A 24,771-nucleotide genomic window follows, 5' to 3' on the forward strand; every position below is an offset into this window, starting at 1 on the left:
ATTGCGGAACTAAGCAATTTAGATCTAGTCACTCCATTCTCGTATTATAATTCCCGTCCAGTTTTTGACTCGAAACTGACGCTGAAACACTTCTTCCGGTTCGATGGTGCTTGATAGAAGGGAAAATGGCACAAGGCATGAAAAAGTTCGCCAAACCAGCACAGAAATGCAGGAAAAACCAGAGGCAACCTACACGGAAAACTGGGCCCAAAAAAGGTTGATGTGAAATGGGTGACATGTGACTTTTTTTTAAAACAAGATAACGGACTGTATAGATCTACATAGTTCATATCATATGAATAAACTCGTATTCCAGCCAAGGCCTACATCGAGCACACCTTGGTATAGTGCGAAGTCGTCTAGTTATATGCTGGACTATGATCTACAGTGAGTTTGTACATTCGGGTTATCTGTTCTTGCACAAATGGGCCCGCACTGAAAGTTTGGCTCGAGTGCAGTTTACCGGGCGCGCTACTTGGGGACTGCTGAGCGCTTGCTAATGAGCGCGCTGTTGTATCCTTAGCCATTGGAAACGAAAGGTTTTAGAATTTTAGGGGAAGAAAAAGATTTCTAAAAAGATCCAAAAGTCCTAACCCTGACAGGTTAAGCTGACCTAACCTAACACTTATCACATATATACTGGCCTCTCCTATTCTCGCGGTACTTAGAATATCAGCTGAAAAAATAATATAAACAGTTCTTTTCGTATGTATGCTTGTTGTTTTTAAATGAAGAGATTCCCACTCTAACATCTGCATTCATCAACTGCTTGATCCATCGAGTGTATTATCTCACTTGAGCTCGATGAAAAACATGGTCGACTGACGCTGACTTTTTGAGGCATCTCCTATTCTTGCGGTACAATGAGAAAGTAACGTTATTAGGTGTGAGGAAGGGGAATCTTATCGGGAAGGGTGGGGGAAAGTTATGATTTTTCCAAGTTGCTTAAAACTCATGAATATTCGCTATAGTGCAAAATTTTGATAATTCACAGACTTCGGTCACTTCCTAATTACTGTTCAATGATGTAAACCACCGCTAAGCATGACGCATCGGTGACCTCGGCAGAAAATGTGTTTACTGGGAGAATAGGAAACCCGTGAGAATAGGAGACGGCCCTATATGTAAAAGTAGGTATAATCAGTCATTTTTTATTTATGGGAATTTTTCAACCAAATTTGGTGTGTTACTAGAATTAAGTTTCAATAAAAACAAAACACTTTGATTTTCATGTGAAAAAAATTATTAAAAAGTTCTTAGATTTGCAGGACACCCACCCTGAGAAATAAAAGTAACATTTTTTTCAGCCATTTTTTTTTGTTAGGAGCATTTAAAAAATTCTTCTGCACTTCAAAAAAAATATGTTTTAGTATTCTAGTTCTGTAATGGTATCCAGTCTATCCATTTTGGTGATGGCAGTCATATATTTACAACATACACTATGGAAATCTGGCCCTGTAGGAGTAGCACCATATCAATAATTTTTGGAGCACCTTTGGAATTCAGCACCACAATTTCTCGTGAGGACGTTTCCAGCCGTAGGTCACATGTCAGTGAGACAGGCAACCAGTTTGTGAGAACCCGTCGGACACGAACCCGCGACCTTCGGATTGTTAGTCCGACAGCTAACCGACTGAGCAACGTCCACATTGTTGCACAATGTGCAAATTTAGCTAGTCATTCTTGCGACATCACGGAAATGAACGGAAAGATTCGAATTGGTTGCGGACAATTGCGAAGGTTACGGGTAGACTTGGTGCCTCGTTTTTTCAATCTACCGATGGTTGCCGAATGGTCCCGATATCATTTGGCACAATCGTCCTATTCCGTAATCTACAAGATACCATGCTGTGTTGAATGAGCCGATATGGTTCGAACTGAAAACAGTTGTTGACGTCAAGCGTCAGATGTTGATTTCACAGTGCATGCATGAATGATGTGCTTGTATAAAATCATTGTGTGCTTTCGTGACAGAAAAAAGTTGTAGGGAACCCAGTAAGGATAATGTGGATCGCGCTAAGGAATGTGTGAGACATGGGCATGTTTGGTGACGGCACGAGGGTGAGTTAGACTTCGAATCATTATTGAAAATATGTGGATCTAGAGGTGAAAGTTGCTGGAGGCCGATTTCCATCAGCCCTAAATTTCGACATTAAACCATTTCATCGTTTATTTAACTTTTGACGTTTTTGGTCTCCCCTGTTTCCTTGTGAACAAAGTTTTAAAAATGGAAAAGGAGAACAATTGGTACTCATGCATTTACCTACTGTATTGGATTAGGTCCCTTGCCCTAACCATAAACTTTAACCCTAACCTTAACCCTAACCCTTGGAATAATTCTAATAAATAGAATACGCTCACCTAACTGGCACGAAAATGGCTGACATATCCAGTGTAATGAATTCTTACCGCTTCGATAATAAATATTTCCTTGTAATGGTGCAAATTACTGAATGACAAAGATATGTATGTATATTAGTTTACAGTTATAATTCCTTTGATCCAAATGGTTACGTTTGAAACCAAAATATAGAATATATTTAGATTATTTTAATTGACCAAAACTGCGAATAATAAAACATGGTGCAATGTGACCAATGTAAGTCATTCTTACTAAATTTAAAAATACAAAATATATAAATACACAAAATATAACACCTCAGCACCTCTTAATACAAAGAAATATGAGCATATTAGTCAAAAAAGAAAAAATATTTAAAACTGGTGCTAATGAAAAAAAAATTGCGCATCCGCCAGGAACTACTACTGGAAACTCGCAACATCATTGGTTTTCTGTAATGACATGGCTGGTAGAGATGAAACATCAGTGAGTGGAGCTTATAAGCACTCGCTGAGCTTGACAAACTTGTTGCTATGCCAGCGTCATAGGGCACTGTTTCAAGAACGTGCTTTTGAACAAAATCACTTACAATTACGTAAAATAGTATTATGACGTGTCTTTAAAGTTAGTGGTGCTGCATTCTAAAGGTAGGCTTAATTTTTAAACTGTTTCGCATTTTTATAGGTCTCATGATTAATGTCTAAAGGTGAGTAAAACATCATCAAAATAAGCATATATATTCATTGTCGTGGTACAACAGGCCTTTCCATCCCCAAAGAGTGACAGTAAAATTGAAAAAAAAGAACATCTTACATCTTTTATAAAAATATACGTTTGACCTTACAATTTGAAGGTCATGTGATACAAGCATATGTAAACATGTTCAGCAGAAAAAATCTAGTGTTCTACCTGTAAAAGTAACATAAAGTTTTATGTGAACTAGTGCAAGGGATAATTTATCAAAATACACTTTGTTTTCGACACACACAAAAATTATTTAAAAAGTTATTAGCATTTTAAACACCCATTCCGTCAAAAGGCTACCTCATTTCTTTCCAGCCATGTATTTGCTTGGGTAATTTTTAAAAATATATTTCTACACTTCTGAAAAATATTGGTATGCATTGTACTTGTTTATTGGCAACAAGTCCGTCTTTTTTGCAACAAAAGTAATATATCTAACACATACAACTGCGACATCTGTAACTGACAGAGTGGTACCCAACTCAGCTGTTTCAACACCATCATAAATATATGACATGTAGTAATGACTAGAAAAAGACAATACATGTATAAAAGTTTGTCAAAATATGAAATCACCAAGTAAAATATAAGGACTTCTTGCTCCTTTCTTAAGACAGGAGCAACCACATAAACATTCTACGGAGAGCATAGTACCACTCCAAACTGAATAAATAAAGTTCTCCTACAACATAATCCATCATAAAATATATATCACTGGGTTGAAAACTAAACTTGGTCCCAGTGACATAAACAAATCTCAGCTAAGCCCATTTATATCATTTACAATATCTCATACATGATGGATTGGCACCATATCTGATATTTGGAGGTCAGGGTTGAGGTCTGTTTTGGATGGGATCATAAATTGTAGCGTATTGTTAAAGCAAAACCAGTTTTCTGTTATCCTGACAGTGTGTAGTTCACATGAACGAGTGCGCACATGTACGCACTGGATGTTGATGAATGTAGCTGCCTGCTTGCGGACCACATGGCTGTGGACTGTACTTAATTTGGAGTTAATGATGGAATACACTGTTAAAGAAAACAGCTGTTTGTCGTTGCTGCCAAGTTCATCACATAATTTGGCGACAAGGTAAATAATTGTGTCTCTGAGAAAACTTTTTGTTTTGGATATTTGGTGTTTTGTGTCCACAAAACAACAAAATGGCGTCGCCTACCTCCGGGAAGATTGACAAATTTAATCCAGAAAGTGACAGCCGGGACATATATTGTGAGAGGTTAGAGTTGTACTTCATAGCTAGAGGTATCAAGGATGATAATAATGCCATGAAGCGGGCTGTTCTACTTAGTGAAATGGGTAAAGCAGCCTACACACTTCTCCGGAATTTGTGTGCTCAGACGAAGCCTAAGGAAATGTGTTTCGCCAATATAGGGAGAGTGATGTATGATCATCAAAACCTTACACCGTCAGTTATAGTTGAGAGACTGAAATTTCACAAAAGGGATCTGAAGCCTCAAGAGAGTGTGGCTGCCTATGCTTCCGAATTACAAAAACTGGCAAGCACGTGTGACTTTGCTGATAATCTCGATGATTCTCTTCGAGAGAGACTTGTATATGGCATCAACAATAATGTGATTCAAAGAAGGTTGTTATCGGAAAAAGCTTTGGATTACAATAAGGCTTTTCAATTAGCTCAGTCTATGGAACTGGCAGCAAAGAATGTTGAAGATATTAGAGGGGGTGGTTCAAGTAGTGCAGCATCTGCAGGGGGTAACATGCACAAGATGACTTCATCTCAACATGCTCCTGTCTATCCACCATGTGACAGATGTGGTTCATAGGTTCTCCGGACTGTCGTTTTCGCAATGCAAAGTGCTACACTTGCGGTAAAATTGGCCATATGGGCAAGGTGTGCCTATCTTCACATGCCAGTAGAGGATCGCGTCATGGTCATGGCCGGTATTGGTATAGAGACCAAGGCCGGGGTCAGGATCCCAAGAGTTCTGCCACTAGTCAGGTCACTTCAGATAACAGTGATGATGCTGAAAATGAAGATGAGGTGTTGGCCATTTATAAGTTGGAGACTTGCTCTGCACCAGCTGTTGGGAAGAGAGAGAGGGAACCACTTATGTATGTTGATGTATCACTTAATGGTCATCCATTAAGCATGGAAGTGGACATAGGTGCAACATTTTCAGTGATCAATGAAGGTACTTACAGATCTTTAGGGAAGTGTCCACCCAAACTTGGACCTGCCCATACCCTGTTACGTACTTAGGTGAGAAGATACCACTCCTTGGCTCCTGCATAGTAGAAGTAGGCTATGGCAAACAGGCAGTGGAACTGCCAGTGATAGTAGTGCAAGGGAGAAGAGCTAATCTCTTTGGTCGTGATTGGCTACAGCATGTTCGCGTAGACTGGGGAACAGTGCTTAGAGTGGACTGTGATGATGTTCAAAGCATACTTAACTCTCATCCAGATGTCTTCAAGGAGGAACTTGGTGAAATAAAAGAGACAAAGGTGAAGATTGTCATAAATGTTTCTTCACAACCACGCTTCTTGAAGCACAGGAACATTGCATATGCCTTGAGGGATAAGGTAGAGAACGAACTCAAACGTTTAGAACAGCAAGGTATCATTAAACCAGTAAAGTATTCAGAATGGGCTGCACCCATCATTCCAGTTTTGAAGTCTGATCAATCTTCCGTGCTTATATGTGGAGATTGGATTGCATCCACTAGAGGAACAGGTCAGTGCCATCATGTCCGCACCAGCACCTCAGAATGTGACAGAATTTATGTCATTCCTTGGGATGGTCCAATGCTATCAGAGATTCCTACCCAATCTCTCAACTACCTCAGCACCATTACACAACTTAGTACAGAAGGATACTCCATGGTCATGGAGCAAGAAGCATGATACAGCATGTCTCACTCACTTGTCTTCATGTAAGCTATTGACTCATTACAATCCAGACCGTCCACTCAACTCAGCAGCTGATGCTTCACCTTATGGAGTAGGTGCAGTATTGTCACACATCATGCCAGATGGTTCTGAGAAACCAGTGGCGTTTGCCTCTCGTTCCTTGTCTTCTGCAGAAAAGAACTATTCACAGCTTGATAAAGAGGCTCTAGCTATAGTTTTTGGAATTAAGATGTTCCATCAATACCTGTTCAGACGCAAGTTTCAACTGATGTCGGATCACAAACCCCTTGTGGGTTTTCTGGATGCAGAGAAAGGTATCCCTGTGATGGCCTCTGCTAGACTGCAGAGATGGGCTTTAATGCTCACGGCATATGATTACAGCATTGTGTACAATTTACTACAAACCAGGCTCCAAGTTAGCCAATGCAGACTGTTTGAGCAGACTGCCTCTGCAGACCTCTGTACCACCTGTTCCAGGAGACACTATTATGCTCCTCCAGAACATGGCTGAATTCCCAGTGAATCTAAGACAAATTCAGATTTGGACAAGGAAGGATCCCTTGTTAGCGAGAGTGAAGAGGTTGGTTGAAAGGGGGTTTCCTGAAAACCTAAAGTCAGACACAGATCTCCAGCCGTACCTTCAAAGGAAAACAGAACTGAGTGTTTAGGATCATGTGTTACTCTGTGGTAACGGAGTAATTGTTCCACCTCAGGGTAGGATGTGTTATGTGAAGCACAACCTGGAATAGCAAGGATGAAAGCTATTGCAAGAAGTCTTGTATGGTGGCCAGGCATAGATTCAGAGTTGTAGAACAAGGTGAGAACTTGTTCCATATGTCAAGAAAGTAGCTCTGCACCTATCGGAGCAAGGTTGCATCCATGGGACTGACCGTCTAACCCATGGTCATGCCACAAAATTTCCGAGTCCCATGCTGGGATTCGAACGACGGACCCTCTGATCTGAAGTTGGACGCCTTGTCCACATGAGCAAAGAGGTTAACCCTGTCAGCAAGCTGACAAGGTAAGGATATCATCTTTGGGATGACTCCATGCCCTGCTACATACTCCCCTGTCAACAAAAGGCACGTCCCGGGCCACATAGTTGAGTACTGAGGCTTATTTTGTTGCCAATGTAGCGGCCACAAAATTTCCGAGTCCCGTGCTGGTATTCGAACGACAGACCCTCTGATCCGAAGTCAGACGCCTTGTCCACATGACCAAAGAGGTTAACCCCGTCAGCAAGCTGCTACACCTGCACATTGATTATGCAGGGCCCCTGCAACGGCTAGTGCAAGGTAAAATGTTTCTCATAATTGTGGACTCTTCACTCTAAGTGGATGGATGTGTTTCTTGTCACTAGTGCAACAACAAACGCCATGCTGGAGTGTCTTTGGAGAACATTTTCCATTCATGGTCTACCACAGATAATTGTTTCAGATAATGGGACATGCTTCACTAGCGATGAATTTGCATTGTTTGTCAAGAAAAATGGTATTCAACATATATGCACATCAACTTACCATCCAGCATCTAATGGTTTGGCAGGGAGTAGTGTACAGACTTTCAAACAAGGATTTTTGAAACTGAGTGGAGGTTCCATTGATGCCCAGGTCTCAAGATTTGTTCCGTTATAGCAATACACCACAGACTACCACTGGGTCCTCCCCAGCACAGTTACTGTTAGGGAGACGTCTTCGTTTCCATCTTGATCTACTCCACCCCGACATTGTTGCAAAAGTTCAGCAAAAACAACAGGAGCAGGCAACCCACCATGATATGCATTCTCAACACAGAGATTTCACTGTTGGTGATCTAGTATATGTCAGAAATTTTCTTGGTAAACCCAAATGGTTACCAGGGGAGATAATTCAGTGTACTGGCCCTGTCTCCTTCAAAGTCAGCCTTGAAAACAACAAAGTGGTGAAGAGACATGTGGTTCCTAAATCTCCTGTCATGTTCTCACCAGAACAACCAGTGCCTGGTTTTGTGTCCTTGCCTCACAAACCAGCTCAGAGTGTTACATCACCTACTTCAGTTGAATTAAGAAGATCAACTCGTGAAGGTCGAGCGCTTTGTGAACCTGTGTATTTGTGGTACTTTCAAAGTACTGAATTTCCAAGTATATGTTTTATTTCAGAATTCTCAGCATTTAAAGAGAATGTTTAGTTGTTAAAATTGTTCAGTATTGTTAAATAACAAGTTGTTAACTAAAGGGGAAGAATGTAGTGTATTGTTAAAGCAAAACCAGTTTTCTGTTATCCAAACAGTGTGTAGTTCACATGAACGAGTGTGCTTATGTACGCACCGGATGTCGATGAGTGGAGCTGCCTGCTTGCGGACCACATGGCTGCGGACTGTACTTAATTTGGAGTTAATGATGGAATACACTGTTAAAGAAAACAGCTGTTTGTCGTTGCTGCCAAGTTCATCACATAAATACTTAAGCAAATACTTTCCAGCAAATACAGTTTCAGTCGCAATGATCTTGGGGGCTTATGTATCCATTTTGGCAAAGTTTAATGTACAAAATACCAGGTAATGTTATTGCTTGAAACAGTGGTACCTAGTCTTGTTCTTTCAACTCTATCACAGTTTCTCAATAGAGGACAGGTAAAATGCCTCAAAGAAATGCTAATGACAGTATACAGGCCAAGTTGCATGTTAATCATGCAAATCTGATGTAACACTAGCCACCAATCTGTGTCAATCTAAGTAGCCTGGCTTTTTCTCTTTCTTCTCTTCATTTGGTCAGCTCATGCAACTGAAAATGGAGACAATACAACATAAAATGTCGTCATGCTCAAATGTTAAATGTTACTAACTTGTGTATACAAACAGTAACTCAATCACATTTTAATTCACTCTCTGTTAGTTGTATTTTGATAACCATGTTGGTTTTATGAAAAAGTATGTCAACTCAGTCTGTGTGCACACTATATATTTACACCAAATTTGTGTTAAAATATGATTGATCGGCAGTAATAAATGACTTATATTCATTCATCAGTTCAAGATTTGTCGTATCGCAAGTATGAAATATGTTGTCACTCACCTATTTCACATCAAAGATGATATATCCACGCTTGTTGACAAATACAATCTCAGCTGGCAGGCTCTGTATACATCCTGGTTCCCAGGCCTCTCAATGTTAATGAGAGGCCCGTGAACCAGGATGGTTGCTTCATTGTAAGCGAATGTTACTTCTGGTATAGACCATTGGGTCCTTTCCATTTTTATTTTGACATCAACACGTTCTTCCAAAATAGAATAACTAGTGCAATTTGAATTTGGATAATTCTTCTAACTATGAGAATTTTTACAAACATGTGCGCTTTGCATAAATATGTTTTTTACACTTCAGAAGTTTTTACCTTCACAAAGTCCCCATTTGATGTCACATTTCTCAAATTATGATAAAGGTGTGTCTAGCATTGTTATCCTTCTTTCCACTGGTTCGCTTGTATTCTTTGTGCAATCAGAGACAACTTTACAAATGTGCGTAAAAGCACCTCACTGTTTTTACACCATTTTCTGACCATGTTTTTGCGCTTACAAGAAGAGCTGTTTCGGTTATCTCCCCTGACTGGATATCGCTTATGACGTGTTTTTAAAGTTTGTGGTACTGTATTCTAAAGGTAGGCCTGTTCCCGCTTGTCAGGAAAGGATGAGAAATGTCAATGTGTTGTACTCACAGACATGTCTGTGTGTTGTACTGACAGAAATGTCAGTGTGTTGTACTCACAGAAATGACAGTATGGTGAAGTAAACATTCAGGGAAACAATCAACAGTGTCAACAGAAGTGTTGTTACCTCTCAGCCTTCAGCAACATCAGGTTTAGTATGTTTAAGGTCATCAGGACTCAGAACAAAATGCTCAGTCCCGAAGTGTTTAACTTGATATGCGTCCACTTGCCATTATTCACAGCAGTACTCACAACATTGATAAACACATTGAAAACATGTTCCTCACATTACATTGGATTGTTAGTAGACGTGAATTGTGTGAAAGGTGTGAAATCAATATGTGATTGATTTGTTTGTTTGTTTGCTTGTTGTTTAATGGCACAGGGAGCTAATGAAAAATGTCATGATCATCAATCTGTGCAATGGGTGTGCGATGATGTGTCAACCAAGTCCAAAGACCTGACTGCCTGATCCTATTAGTCGCATTTGACTGCCATGGGCTGTAAGGATAATTTTTTATCTTCCTGCACATGTTTGAATGGAAAGGGGCTCCATTCCTAAGAATTTTAGAGTCTTTGTTGATGTGTTTTTTGGTGCAAAGGAGTATCTTACCCCATTGATCAGAAAGATTGTTATAGTGGATTCCAGTATAAGGACAGACATAAATTTACTATGCTTGCATATTTAAGAAAGTTATGCTTTAAGAATATTTGGATATAAACAATCAAGAAATTACCAAAGTAGAAGTTGATGACTATTTACATCAAATCAACATGCCCAGATATTTTGTAAATGTAATTTTGTAAATGTAATTTACATGAAATCTTTTACAATATCAAATGCAGAGTTCATACCCTTCAAAAAGCCTGGAATTTTAGCACTTACCCATAAAGTTAATAATCCTAGAAAATCTAGTTTTGCCTTAAAAAGCCTTGAATTTCAAGCTAAAGTTTGTTGAAGTGAAGATTGTGTTTGCTAAGTAACATCTAAAGTGTGGATGTGGATGTTTGAAATATATATTGTTTACAGTGTTTACAAGTTTGTTTTCAAAGTATGAAGATAATTTCCTAATCATACTAATATATTCTTTCATTCATGTTTGTGGTGTTTGGATGGCTGCAGACTTAGTGAGGTCTGCTGGTCTTACCTTAACTCATGAAGGCCGAGAGGCACATATGTGCGGCGAATTAATTAGCTTCACAGGGAGAGTCACTTATGGATGGAAATGAAAAGCGCCTCTTATTCAGCAAGAGCCGCACATGTTCGTCAGCAGTGAGCACCTCCCATTCAACAAGAGACTCACATTTTAAATTCATAGTGTACCTATTATTTCAATCAATTTACTAGTACAGCGATTTACATTTTAAATTCGTACTGTACCTATTATTTCAATCAATTTACTAGTACTGATCAAGCATTAGCTTTTCTTAAGAGAGAGGCTACCTTTTCTGTTAATCAGTATTTAAGTGTTTTGATAACAATTGCTAGCAATGTCATAGGGTTATACAGGTAAATGAGCACATGTCTGAAAGGGGATCTTGAGATATTGTAACTGGAGGTAAGTGTTTGTTACTTGTCACTGGGAGTGAATACTATTTTTGCACATTGATTGAATTAACAGTGACAAGGATACAAAACCTTCTTCTCAATGCAAATACTACCTAACAAATGCAAAACAAAATCCGAAATGTCAAAGACATACAAAGCATTCAGAGTAGAATACTTTGAATTTACGTTGTACTAGGTTATATAATGATTTGTAGACATAAATAGCAATACTGTATTTCACCCCATGTTCGTATAGTTTTGAAATAAACCAAGTTACTAATTTAGACCTAACTCAATTGCGACTATTGATTTTTCATAATTCTAAATTTGATAATGTTTATATAATGAAATATAATGTGATAACTATTGCATCGACTCATAATATAATTGACACATATGTGTATAATATATATATATATTATATATATATGCATCCGTGTTATTGCAATACTGAAATCTTTAACTGCGTTTGTTACAAAACACATTTGGTAATTTAAAACATTCTTAGACATAGACACAGATAATATCATAAGTTATTACACATAAACCATACAAAGGTAACTGAAGCATTTTGTTCAAGCTGTTGAAAGTTTCATGATGATGTGAAATAAGATTTTTCAACATGTTCAATGCAATTTACATAAGCTTTGTTCATAAAACATGTGTATTTGCTCTCTGTAATTATCTGATCCAGTGTAATTAGCACATGTATCAAAGAACTAAGTCTCTATTGATCCATCGTCAGTAAAAGCAGGATACTATATCAGTTACGGAATTGATACACATGCGTGTAATCATTCAATCAGCCAACAGTAATGAGACATTTGAACACCTCTTTCAACCTCGAAATAACAGCCTCTGGCAGAATGCATGTCCATTTACGCCCTTGTTGAAAGTGTTGTCCCATGACAAGTGTAAAACAAACTAATGCACTGTTATATCATTGGACAACCTGTTTTATGGAGTCACGTCCACCATTAATCCTTTGAACCTTGTTTGGATTCAGTATAAATATAGCCATACCCATCTTCGGAAATATTTGGGGGATTCAACTGCTAGTGTATACATTATAATAAATCATTATCGTGTCACTTTTTGAATTCTATAATACATGTACTTGTATTAGGATACTGATTTGTAACAATGTGCATATTATATTCGGGGTAATAATAATCGACTGTAACCCGCTCCTTATTACCCTTATCATTTCAAGCGCTTTGTTTGACTTATCGATAAAAAATAAAATGTTTTTTCGATCTCTAAGGAAAAATAAACTTGCCAAAGTGCTTATTAGTCCTGTACATTTCATGCATTCTTACGATTATGTATGTTCACAATACACAAATATTTTCATGATAGCTAGAGTTGTAAAGCAGAAATCCAGCATATTGATTGGTCAGTGATATAGCGAATAATCAATCTGTATCCACGCTGTCTAGTGACCAAACATGTTCTTCGAAATTTAGCCCATGTACCCTCACCTGTCATTTCCACTGTGACAGGTATCTCATGATACGATTGGTCATAGATAAGAAATCAGCCACTATATTGACTAGTTGAGATACAAAACGTTCTTTTCAGGAACCATGATGACACCATGAACCTTTGTCATATATATGTGCAAGGAATAGTATTATATAGTATGTATATATGTATGTTTGTATGATAACGTATGTTTTCTGAGTTATACCTAGATGAACCAAAGTGACAAACTGTGAATCTGCTCAATGTAAGTCACAGACTGTGTATTACTACTTTCCTTAAACATTCAGTATACACTAGCAATGTATCAGCGAAACCGGTTCCCAGTTCATTTGCATGCGCCACATCACAATATGTTAGACAGGGCCCAGTTTGTGTCTGTCTGTGCGTCTCGTGTGAACATGCAACAGAGAGAAACCTGATATGCGAGAGTGTGAGTTTTAACATAAAGACTTATTGCTTGGATGGCAAATCATTTTTACACAGATAACAAACACACAGGTGCAGAGTATAAATTGTAAGATGCGACTAACCGGATGTTGTGGTCATCCTTGCTGACATGGATGATGCATATACCAATATATACATGTATAATCAATATATAAAAAATGTCTTCTTTTTAAATGGCATTTTAGAAGTTTGTATTCAGTCTGAGTCAAACTCATTGCCATGGAACCGCAAAAATATTTTATTCAGAATTCAAAACGACCAAAAAACACCAGTATACTACCAGACCATTCTATTTGTCAAGTTTGGTGACGAAAGAGTGAACGGTTTTAGAGTTCTGCTCCAGAAAAGAGCACCACCACCAATTTCAGTTGAATTCAAATATGTTGTCATAGAAGCGCAAGAAGATATTTTTATTTGGAAATCCATAGCTACATATGGATCTATGTGTCAAGTTCACTGAAGAAATAATGAATGGTTTTAGAGTTCTGCTCCGGTAAAGAGCACCACCACCAATTTCAGTCAAAGTCAAACTTGTAGCCATGGAAATGCAAAAAGAAAATTTTATTCAGACATCCAGAATTACCAAAAGTGATGACTAGTCAAATGTGTGTTCATGTTAACTGACGTTATTTTATATCTGTGTTTCCTGTTCGCAGAATTGGTTGACAGGTCATTGTATCCCCATTGTGCAGATCTATGCTCATGCTATTGACCACTGAATTGTCTGGTCCAGACTCAGTTAATTACAGACAGCCACCATATAGCTGCACTATTGTTGAGTGCACTGTATTTTTAGCAGATTTCCAATGATGCATCAGTGAATCGTGATTTTACTAATATTGACAATACAGTTATGATAATGTTTTGTTTTTGTTTCAGGAAGAATTGACATAGCACCTAAGAAGACTAAACTCCTTGATGAAAAAAAGTGGAAAAAGGTATTTTAGATACATTTGGATGCAATCATTTTGATAATGGTTATGACTTAGTAAGGTTTTGTTTTATGGCTACCCCACCATATGATGGTTGTGAAAAACAGCTTGAATGTTTAGACGAGCTGACAAGGCATGTGAAATTTTGTATTGACTTCTAAATTCCCACCAGTGATGTAACCTGATTCAGTGCAAATGGTTTGGGAAGGATGATATTAGTTGCAAAACCCTTTATGAACAGTTAATAGAGAAGGATGCAACAACCAAACTTCAGGATTTAGGTAATGATGTATTAGAGGTTGTAGTCTTTGAATGTTAACAATGGTAACTATTCTCTGAATTTAAAAAAAATCCAAAACCAATGTGCTTCGAGTTTCAGGAATGTTGCATTGATGGTATACTGTCCTGTCCTCAAACTTCTGGGTGCACTATAGTAATCTATACGCTATAAATTGACTGACACCTAAAGAACACTCTTTATTTGCCACATCCAGATTTTTAATAGTACATACAATGTATTGCACCTTAAAGGGGCACTGACGTGGAGCAAATAGTGTTTCTCCCCAACGGTCTAATTACGAAACCAATATGCCATTATTTAAAAATATCCATGGTATTCCTTGTCTGATTGTAACAAAATATCCCAGCAGTGTAGTTATTTTCCTGATGCCTGGATGGTATAGTGACTGATACAGTTTGATTCTATTTCTGTGTTTTTTTACCTCGATATTTGATCATGTCATATGAAAATATGATGTCTACATACATGTAGCAAGCCATTTGTTTCAGTCCCAAGGATTGCAAAAATTATCTTTAGATAGTTTTGAGTGTTGGTTCAGCTGTGACAGCAAATATCGTACGTAAATTTTGGTAGGTATGGTAGCTACCCTGGTTTATTATTTATGATAATAAAAACACACAGTTGACTTATTTGAATTCGTAAACTAAAAACGATGACTTTGCCTATAGTAGAGAAATCTGAAAATTTTCTTGTGTAAAAAAACCCATTTATTTCACCTATTTACTAGTACACAGCAAATGCCTGCATGTATTTCTTATGTAACAACAAAGTTCCGTTGGTATCCTCAAAACAGTTTGGGCCTATAGGTGTTTTCAGGCTGCATGCGACACAGAGATTACATCTTCCTTGCTGTAACTTGCGTTTGATGGTATAAACCTGCACGTGTTATTTGTCATCATTCACTTGACAGTCAGTTAATGAATTTATAACAGGTATAATTAGGGTAACACCACACAGATTACTCAACAAAGGTTCCTATTTGGCATTTCTACTGTCTGTAGTATACACTCAACATTAAAAATTAAGGTCTGTAGCGGCAGATGTATTGTATGTTATGTAATATGTGCATGTAAGTGATGCTGAGTTACAAAAACAAACATCGATCAAAGGATTAACCGATAACACACCGATTTAGCCAATTAACCACCTTTGCATTGATTGATTGATAGCTCATTATTGGTTAACTAAATTACTTAGAATGGCGGACATCATACAATTAGTTGCCAGGTGTGCTATCTTGATTCACCAGTGTGAAAGACCTGAAACGATGTGTCACTTTTTCACAAATTAGACTGTTGTAAGACACACGACAGAGAGCAGGGTGATTTACCAGCTGCAGACGAACGGAATATCATTCTTTCATGTGGATATTGATGGATACATTCCTGAACATTGTTGCCATAACATTGGTCTGTTTTAAATTCATTATTTGCATTTTGTTTTAATTTATTTGTTGTAGCATTCAGCAGAACCTATATGCCACAAAACACACACTAGATTGCGCATAGGGCTTGTGTGAAATAGGATCCACATTGGCAGTCTATACAACGTTTAAATGTTACGGTCATGTTAGAAATTTAGTATAAGTTTAAGCAGACCGTGTGTTCTTTTATTAATTTTCAAAATCATACAAATATGACAATAAACTAATTAGGGTTATGAGACAAAATATAAAGATGTGCATTGGCTTCGTTATTTTTCCGTCCTAATAGTTTTTAACCATTTCTACCTCTGGCAGATGATTAACCTTCAAAGTGTTTCATTTGTTTTCATAATACATTTGTAATGAAGTAGAACTACTTCACCTTAGATGATCTGTCTACAATTAAACTCTCAATTGCACACACAGACTGCACAGCAGAGGTCACAAACCAGTCACAAATTCTGGGATATCATCTGGATACTCACAGGAGAAAAACAGAAGGAACAACCAGTCCATGGAAATTGCTCCGCATCCGTGCCCCTTTAAATGAGTCTGAGCCCTTATTCTCGAAACGTTCTTAGCCCTAAGCATTCTTAACTTTGATCGTAGCCAATGTGCTAAGAATGGACTTAAGAAGTTCGTAGGGCTCTGAACTTTTTGGGAATAGATAGCCTAATGTACAACGAGCCTTAGTAAAGTATATTGTAAACGTATCTAATCTCATGTTGAAGGCATCTTGCCCTTTTATCCATGGAGTCGAAACCACCCGGAACATAAAAGCCCTGATCCAGTTATTGATCAAGGACATCTCTGGAAGCTAATGCAGAGTATGAGAACTTACCTGGTTGATCATGTGACCACCAGTTGTAGTCATTCTCTTATTACACAAGGGTACCGATGTCCAGAGCCCAGAAACGATCCGTTCCATCTTCTTTCCAATCACCAATCCTCAAGTGGATAGATACATTCACAACTGGGTTCAGCTACCCAGGTTTGTGTCCCCAATCCAGGACTAGCTTGGGATCACCTTGGTACTAATGCAGCAACTATCAACAGGTGAACACCACAAATTGTGTTGTCTTCCTAAAGTCTCACAGATCTGAGGTTACATTGTAAATACAGAATAAACAATGTTTTTTTCTTCTCAACTTGATCTACTTCTCTCAGTGGTATAATGTGGTGCTTAGGTACAGTCATCTTTGGTGATGTTGTCCAACAACGAGGTGATCCAGGCTCAAACAGACATAATCTGTCCTCTTCTGGGCAATCAGATTAGTCAAGTATGAACTTTCTGCAGAGTTTGAAAATTCCCGTGTTCCTTGTCTATCACTGACTAAATGTAGAAGGGATAAGCGAGGGTCAGCTGACTTATGACTAGACTAAGACTTAGTCTCTGAATATATATAATTTTGACAGTAACAAACCAACCCATTTTAATTGAAAAGGAGACCCAGGGAGACCAGAGATGAGCCTGAGGAAATCTAGATTTGCTTCATTTAAGGCTTTAGCACTGCAGAGAAGCCTTTGCATCAGGCAAAATAGTGTGTTTCAGGGACTGTGAGACAGACTTACTTATGACAGAAAGTTAAACAGTGCTTGCATAGATTTTCTGCCTTTGACCTGAATGATGTGTATGTAGAGCACAGCTTTGAAGAACTTGCCATCTAGGACCGAAGAGTCTTGTGAAGCTGGGGCCTGTGGAAATTAGGCGAACCACTACTACTGTATCTTTGCTCTGTCATTTGTGCAATGTCCATGGGCAAATGATATGACAAGAAATCATGTAACTTGGGACAACCAGGGGTTTTATGAGGCAACCCAACAAAAGTGTGACTATGACCTGTGCTTAGAGGAGGAATCTTTTTGAATCAGTCTCTTTCTGAACTTATTTCATTGTTGTTGTCTTCCTACAGATAAGGGTAAAATGCAGTCCACCATTTTACCATCTGACAAGTGCTCTGAGTGAGATATGATAACTTAGAAAAAAACAATACATTGAATATTCCTAAAACTTATCCTGTCTTAAAAGATGGATTTCCACGCAACTAAGCCAGTGCTAAACAGATAACAGGTTGTTCTGGCTCAGAGAATGACTACAGGTCACATTCATGTTCTGGAGCTGGGTTGTGTTTGGGGTAGCTGTTCAGAGAGGTTGAAAACTGTTCCAGGTGGTTTCTACTCCTCAGTCAAAAGAACAAAAGAAAGTCCTCTAAGTGAGATAGGATAAGTATCATGAACACGCAATTTATGAGGAAAGATTTAAGTTTGAGTTATAATTTATTTGTTTTAGCAGTATAATGTCTTGTTCTCGGATCTAGTGGGTTGAAGCCATAAACTGTAAAATAATAATTGAAATGCCAAATTAGAATGTCACATTCAATCATGTATTCTATATGATTATTCATTTAACTAATAATGACATCTTATATACGTTTCAGTGCTTACAGAGGGACATTCAACTTAATATTGAGCAAGAAATATCAAAGAAAGCAAGTGCTGTTGAACCCAAATCATTCACAATTTTCAAGCCTGTTGATTCAGGTAGCTCTGTAAACAAAAAGAAAGTGAAATGAATAAACGATTCAGGTTGTACTGTGTGTGTTAAGTTTTCTGTTATGTCTTAATTTGGACATTGACCATGTGTCCTTACCCTATCAAAGGTGGGATGGGGTGATGGAATAGACAAGGGAGACAAGACAAGAGACAAGGATAACTCGAAAGAAAGCACTTAGTGTGTTTATTCTCCACAGGATATGAAAATCCAATAAATCAATGTTTAAACCACATAATGCACGACCTTAGGTATTGTCCTTAAAAGGGAAAGAAACATTAACATCAATTACAGGTCTGACCTCCAGTGGCATCAGCAACAGCTGCACATCTCATCCCCCATGCTGTTACAGAGACATCCAATGAACCTCCTGGGAATGTTGTAAGCATCAACAAAACTCTGTTGCAACCTGCTGTTGGTAAATTTGTCTTTCCATCTCATCCCAGGGGTTTTCGATGGGATTCAAATCCGGGCTTAAAGCTGTCCAATCCATGGTCTGGATGTGGTTGTTTTGAAGGAATGTCTGTGTCAGTCTTGCTGTGAGCGCTCTCACGTTATCTTGCTGACAAACAAGATGATCTCTTCGAGCAAAAAAGGGACCAATTAGTGGTCTCAACACTTCGTCCATGCGGTGCTGCGCAGTAACACTCCTACCACGGCCTTGCCCATTGTTCTGAAAGATTACATGTTTACATAGGTGCCTAGCTTATGGCCCGCCAAAACATGAAGGTTTTCCCCAATGATCTCTCTCCAAACCACATGGTCCTGAGAATCTTTCACCTTGATGACGCCACATTCTCACTCTGCTGTCTGCGGTATCAATACAAAAGCGACTTCCATCTGAGAAGACTGTCCATTGCGGTTGCTTTGGACTGCTGCCCAGTTTAATGGAGCACGTCTATGTCGTGGTGTCAAATGTGAACCAACATATCGTTGACGTCAACAACCATCCTGAGTGAGACGGTGACGTACAGTATTGTCGCTAATGGTTCTGTTGTGTCTTCCTATGTTTTTACTGGCTATTGTGGTAGCTGGTTTGAAGCGATTCCACAAATGACACGTGGACGTCCGTGTCCGCTACGAGGGTAGTCAGCGATGGCGTTGTATGCTGATAGGCAGTCTGTAGATGGGGCACTTACTGCTGTCTGACATTAGCACTTAATGGTATGCAGTCTCCATTCCTTGTGTAACATCATAAGAGCAACATCGTGCACAGAATGCAGTTTTAACTTCACGACCTGTCTCTGCACAGGCAAAATGAAAACAACTAAGTGAACATTTTGGTGATATGTGACATCACGTATGCTGCGTTTGTGTTAAAAATTATTCTATTGCGATGGAAAACAGTGTTAACGGAAATAATTACACATCTAAAACCTATTCAACACTGTGATTTACATCACAGTAGATAGTGATGAATTTCGTTTTTCTTTTGGTAGTGAGTATATGTACAGACAGTCTGTTGAAGCAGGGAGACTATATATAGATAGATTGTTGTAGATTATCCCTCGTTAAAGTAAAGCCTTATTTTCTTTTTCATTCGCAGCATAGCTTGAAACAAAAGTGTATTCTCTCAGTTACGATTTGGTCAGGACTTTCAAATACAACATACACTTCATAGATGTATACACATGAGCATTAATTGAGCACCACAAAAATAATTGTCGATTGTAACAGAAAGTGATCAAAACAGAGAAATCAACCGGTTATATCTAAATACACATGCAGTTAGCATGAAATTCATGTGCTGGCACAAATGCATGCTTTTCATGTTCAGGTCCTGGCATGCTACAAGTGACTGAGGGTATAAATAGGTGAAATGAAGTATTCTCATTTCTTTCTTAACGACACATCAAAAAGTGAACAGTGCTGAAATTGAACTTTTTTGGACATGCCGAGGCGTAGGCTTTGTCAAAAATACCAGATGGCAGATTATTGGTATGCATGAAGCTGTTTTGTCCTGTCGCAGCATTAGGTCCAGATTAAATATCAATCTCACTGTCATTTGTCTCCTAATAAGGAAACACGCAGCCGCTGGTTACGTCAAGGATCGTCCATGATCAGGAAGGCCGAGCAAGACCACTCTCCGTGATGACCGTGCCCTAGTTCGCCTAGTGAGACACAGGCCTATGACCAATGCCAAAGATCTCAGAGAACAATGGAGAGTGGGTGTTCGTCTCTCAACCAGCACCATCCAAAGGAGGCTCAGGTCCACTGGACCCCGTGCACATCCAGTCAGATGTCCCTTACTCACAGATAGACAGAAGGCTCAACGTTTGGCGTGGTGTAATAAACGGCAGAGTCACAATCTGAGGACATGGCGCGGGATCCATTGGTCCGATGAAAGATGTTTTCTTCTTCGTGTTACTGATGGCCGTTGGCAAGTTTGGAGATGGAGTAATGAGGCTTATCAACAGCGGATGATCCATGCAGCTGAACACTTTGACGGTGACTCTGTAATGGTGTAGGGGTGTATCTCCTATGACTGTAAGCAGAATCGTATCACCATTCAAGGGACACTCATTGGTCAGTGATACCAACAGGAAGTACTGGAAGCTGCTGTTGTCCCGTATTTTGATAACCCCCCCCTTCCCCAGTCGTCCAGCATTTATGGACAATAATGCTCGGCACCATTGTTCTAGAGCTGTCATTGCATACTTGCAAAACAACGCAGTTGACAGATTACCTTGGCCTGCGAGAAGCCCTGATCTCAACCCATTTGAGCATTTATGGGACCATCTGGGGCATCAGGTTCAAGTAGGGGATCCACCTGTTCAAAATCTACAGGAATTAGCCCATTCTCTTCATAGGGAATGGCAGAGGATTCCAGTGATGCGCATTCGGCGTTTGATTTCCAGCATGAGGAGGAGGGTTGCAGCTGTTATCCGTGCTAGGGGAGGATACACCAAATACTGATGTCACCATTACTGTTGGCTTAGGATTGAACAGTGAACGTTTTTGGAGAACTTTGTGTACGGTGGACCACAGACATTGTCTGTGTGACCAAAGGTTTTTCAGTGCCCCCATATGACCATAAATTAAAGCCGAAAGTAGCAGTAGTGTTGGTAGCTGATGGATTGACACTTTAGATGGTTCAGTTAACGAAATTACAACCACGTGTTTGGTTTCCATACCATGAATGACCAGTGTGTTGTGTTCAACACAATCTTATAGCATGAAAATGGATGGTGCTAAATTAATGCTCATGTTTATATCTTCAATTTTGTTTACATCTATTGAGTGGTATTATATCTACCTAAATTCAAAAATGAACTATTGCAACAAACATGTTCCTTAAAGTGAAGGACTCTTTTCACCTTTCTCAACAAAGACTCAGTCTCATATCATAGGTCCATAATGCTGTCAAAAGCATCACAAATGTATCGTGCAATATGTTCACATCTGTAGAGGAGTTCCATATCCAAATATATACTAATTGAAAAAAGTAACTGCATAACAAAATACGAGTTGTTTCAAAAGTTATAAAAATAAGAATAAATAAACATGCAGCAGAACACTTTGCATGAAATTTGATGTCCTGTATTGTTTGTGACACATGCACTTTGTGCTACATAAAGTTATTTACTTTTGCATGCTTTTTGACAGCTGAAATTCACACACCTGATACTGAAAAGTATCAGTTCCAGTGCTGTACAAAACCGACAAGGGGAACTCAGCTTCTGGTCCAGAACAACGTCAAAGTTTGCACCAATGTCACCGAGGCATGTGACAAGACTGGGATAGTGTTTTGTTCACTGACGAGTTGAAATTTCATATGGACAGCTCAGATGGCATGGCTATTGTGTACTGACAGCGAGGTGAACGGTATGCTGACACAGATAAACAATTTGGTGAGGGCAGGGTTATGGTATGGGGAGGCTTGGGATAAAATGGAGGACCGTTTAGGTCAAGCCCACTCGCCTACCCAGAGTTCCATGCGGTGAGCCAGCATAGTAGTGTTATGGTAAGTAGTAGTATTATTAATAGTGGTTCTGGACCACGCCAAATATATAAGCTATATAGTATCAATAATGCAATCTAGACCCCTTTTCAAAAAACTCCAAAACAAAGAGACACAACCCATCTTCCTTCACACAAGCCTACTGTGAGGGGTTGCCGTCCCTGTGGGCCGGCCTATTCTTTCTACTACTAAAATGTTTAAATGCAAATTGATCAATACGGGCTGAGGGAGTTGGGGGTCACACAGTGCAGACGGCCTCGATAAAGTCTGCGCCAGCTGGGAGTTGGTTACGACCTTATCAGTAATCATGTGCTATATTCAGAGTAACGATATCAATTATGGGCTCAGTGTTGTATTCTTGTCTTATCATGTCGTTTAGGTAGCTGGATATACACATATGTAAACACTGAATTCAGTCAGAAAATACTCTTTGAAAAGACATATTCATTAATAACAATTGTCAACTGATAGATGCCATGCTATAATTCTTTGAGTTTGTTAAGAATCAGAGGCTCGGCATCAGTCAAAGATATATTTTCAGCCCGCCACAAATCCATTACATGTATTAACATAGGTGTGAATAAATCTCTAACAGGGCGATTTCTGAGGAGTCTAAAAAATTTTTGCAATTACTCTCTATAAACAGGTGGTGGTGGGGAGACTTGCAGTCAGCTGTCCACAGCACCCCATATTTTGACTTCAGCGAAACAGTTTAACATGTATCTTCTGTTATGCTATTGGTTTTCGTTGTAAATGCTTGCTTGGCTTGTATCCCTTGTTTTATATACTTTTTTTTCTCGTCCTCGCTTATAGAAGATGTTTTATGAACCTTCAATCGGATCTCTTCTTTCATTTTGTTGTATTTTTCTAGTTCACCTAGGATCAAACGAAACTCCTCTTCTGAGATTTTATTATCACTGAGTGCGGTTGAAATCTTTATTAACTTTGTACCAGCAAGTATTCTAATTTCATCGTGTTTCTTTGCTGTGCGATTCAATTTGTGAGCAACATATTTAAACAGCGACCAAACCGTTCCTGTCACTACAGCTGCTAATTCAAGTCCTAACAACACCGGTGTGGCTACGACTGTTGTCAATAGCCCAACTCCTACTTCTCCTAATCCCATGCTAGTTGTCATTAGGGTTGTATCAGCACCATCTATGTAGTTTAAAGCTCTATTGTATTATTTATGTAGTGATGCCCGGGTATCACGCTCTTGTTCTAGCCAACATTTTATTTCACATACAGTAAAATTCCTTTATAACAAACTCCAAGGGACCACTGAAATTAGTTTGTTATATCCATAGTTCGTTATTCACGAAAATCCATTGAAAGAACAATAAAAACACACTACAGTGTCTATAGTATGCTACAGCTACGAGGTACTCAGTTTATTCATGCATTCATTCATACAACAATTACATACGTTTCACTGCAAAGTCAGTTATCTTGCTTTGTCCACGCTTAGACAACTGCATGCGTGCCACCACCTCGTTCAAATCCACCAGCAAATCAAACGAAGATATGTCAGTTGTCTTTTGAGAAACCAGAAAGTTCTTCAATGTTTGAAGCACCATGTTGGCATCGGCAAAAGAAGGAGGGGCCTGGTCTGGTTCATCACAGTTCGTTTCATCATCGTCACATTCCGAATCAACTCGGGAGATTCTATTGCGCTGATCGGATACAGCCTTCTTAATGTCGTCATCAGAGGGGTGTTTGACACAGATTGAGTTTTCTCAGTTGGTTATTCAAGCCATTAATTACTGGTACATGGGACTCACGGGTTCACCATACACTGATTTCAAAGTGAGCACCACTAATTGGCAATGACACTGATTGAGTTCGTTCAGTTCGTTATTCACACCGTTAATTAGTGCCTCCTGGGATGGCAAATCAGTTCGTTATAGCCAGTAAGTTCATAATAGAGAATTGGTTATTCACGACTTTTTTATATGGTAACATACAGTGGTTTATTCATGACTTTTAAACCAGTTTGATATAGCCATCAGTTCGTTATATCCGTGTTCTTTATAAAAGTATTCTACTGTATCTGTTTCAGTCAAAATCCGTCTGCACTTCCCTTTATATTTCCCTCTTCATCTATGGCTGGATACAGCCCCATTCTGTGTGTCTATAATATAGTTTATAAATTAGTTTTTAACTATTTGTCATTTAATTTTTGATTAATATATTGAAATCTTATAAGGTTTACGTTATCGTATTGGAAAATGGGTGAGATACCTGCTTCTGAGTTATTCATAATACGAACCCCATCAAGGCTTCTTGATGGTGGATAGTCTTCTCTTATTATGATTCGACAATGTTTATTGTCATGCCTTTTATAATAATTATCCAAAGGCCATATGAAAGTTTTATTGGATCAGTGGAACTCTCTGCGAGAAATACATCTATCATTAATTGTGTTTGGGTTCGCAATATAAACATCCGAAAAATAATCACGTTGGTA

At 38.8% G+C, this 24,771-nt stretch overlaps 1 protein-coding gene across 1 annotated transcript; it reads left to right on the forward strand.

Annotated features, from left to right (window-relative positions):
• Positions 1-66: 66 nt before the first annotated feature.
• LOC137296508 (leydig cell tumor 10 kDa protein homolog) lies at positions 67-18,384 on the forward strand. The gene is made up of 3 exons (XM_067828313.1): positions 67-216; positions 14,016-14,074; positions 18,231-18,384. Exons 1-3 carry the CDS (start codon positions 126-128, stop codon positions 18,363-18,365), a joined length of 285 nt encoding a protein of 94 aa, XP_067684414.1. The 5' UTR covers positions 67-125; the 3' UTR covers positions 18,366-18,384.
• The last annotated feature ends 6,387 nt before the right edge of the window (positions 18,385-24,771 follow it).

The sequence above is a fragment of the Haliotis asinina genome, chromosome 1, assembly GCF_037392515.1.
Source record: "Haliotis asinina isolate JCU_RB_2024 chromosome 1, JCU_Hal_asi_v2, whole genome shotgun sequence".
In the NCBI taxonomy this organism is placed as follows: domain Eukaryota; kingdom Metazoa; phylum Mollusca; class Gastropoda; order Lepetellida; family Haliotidae; genus Haliotis; species Haliotis asinina.

Excerpts from the sequence above, each read along its gene's own strand:
- LOC137296508 (XM_067828313.1), top strand. The coding sequence starts at position 126 with ATGGCACAAGGCATGAAAAAGTTCGCCAAACCAGCACAGAAATGCAGG. Across the intron at positions 217-14,015 it reads GAAAACTGGGCCCAAAAAAG|GAAGAATTGACATAGCACCT; the intron begins GTTGATGTGAAA and ends TTTTTGTTTCAG. Across the intron at positions 14,075-18,230 it reads ATGAAAAAAAGTGGAAAAAG|TGCTTACAGAGGGACATTCA; the intron begins GTATTTTAGATA and ends TATACGTTTCAG.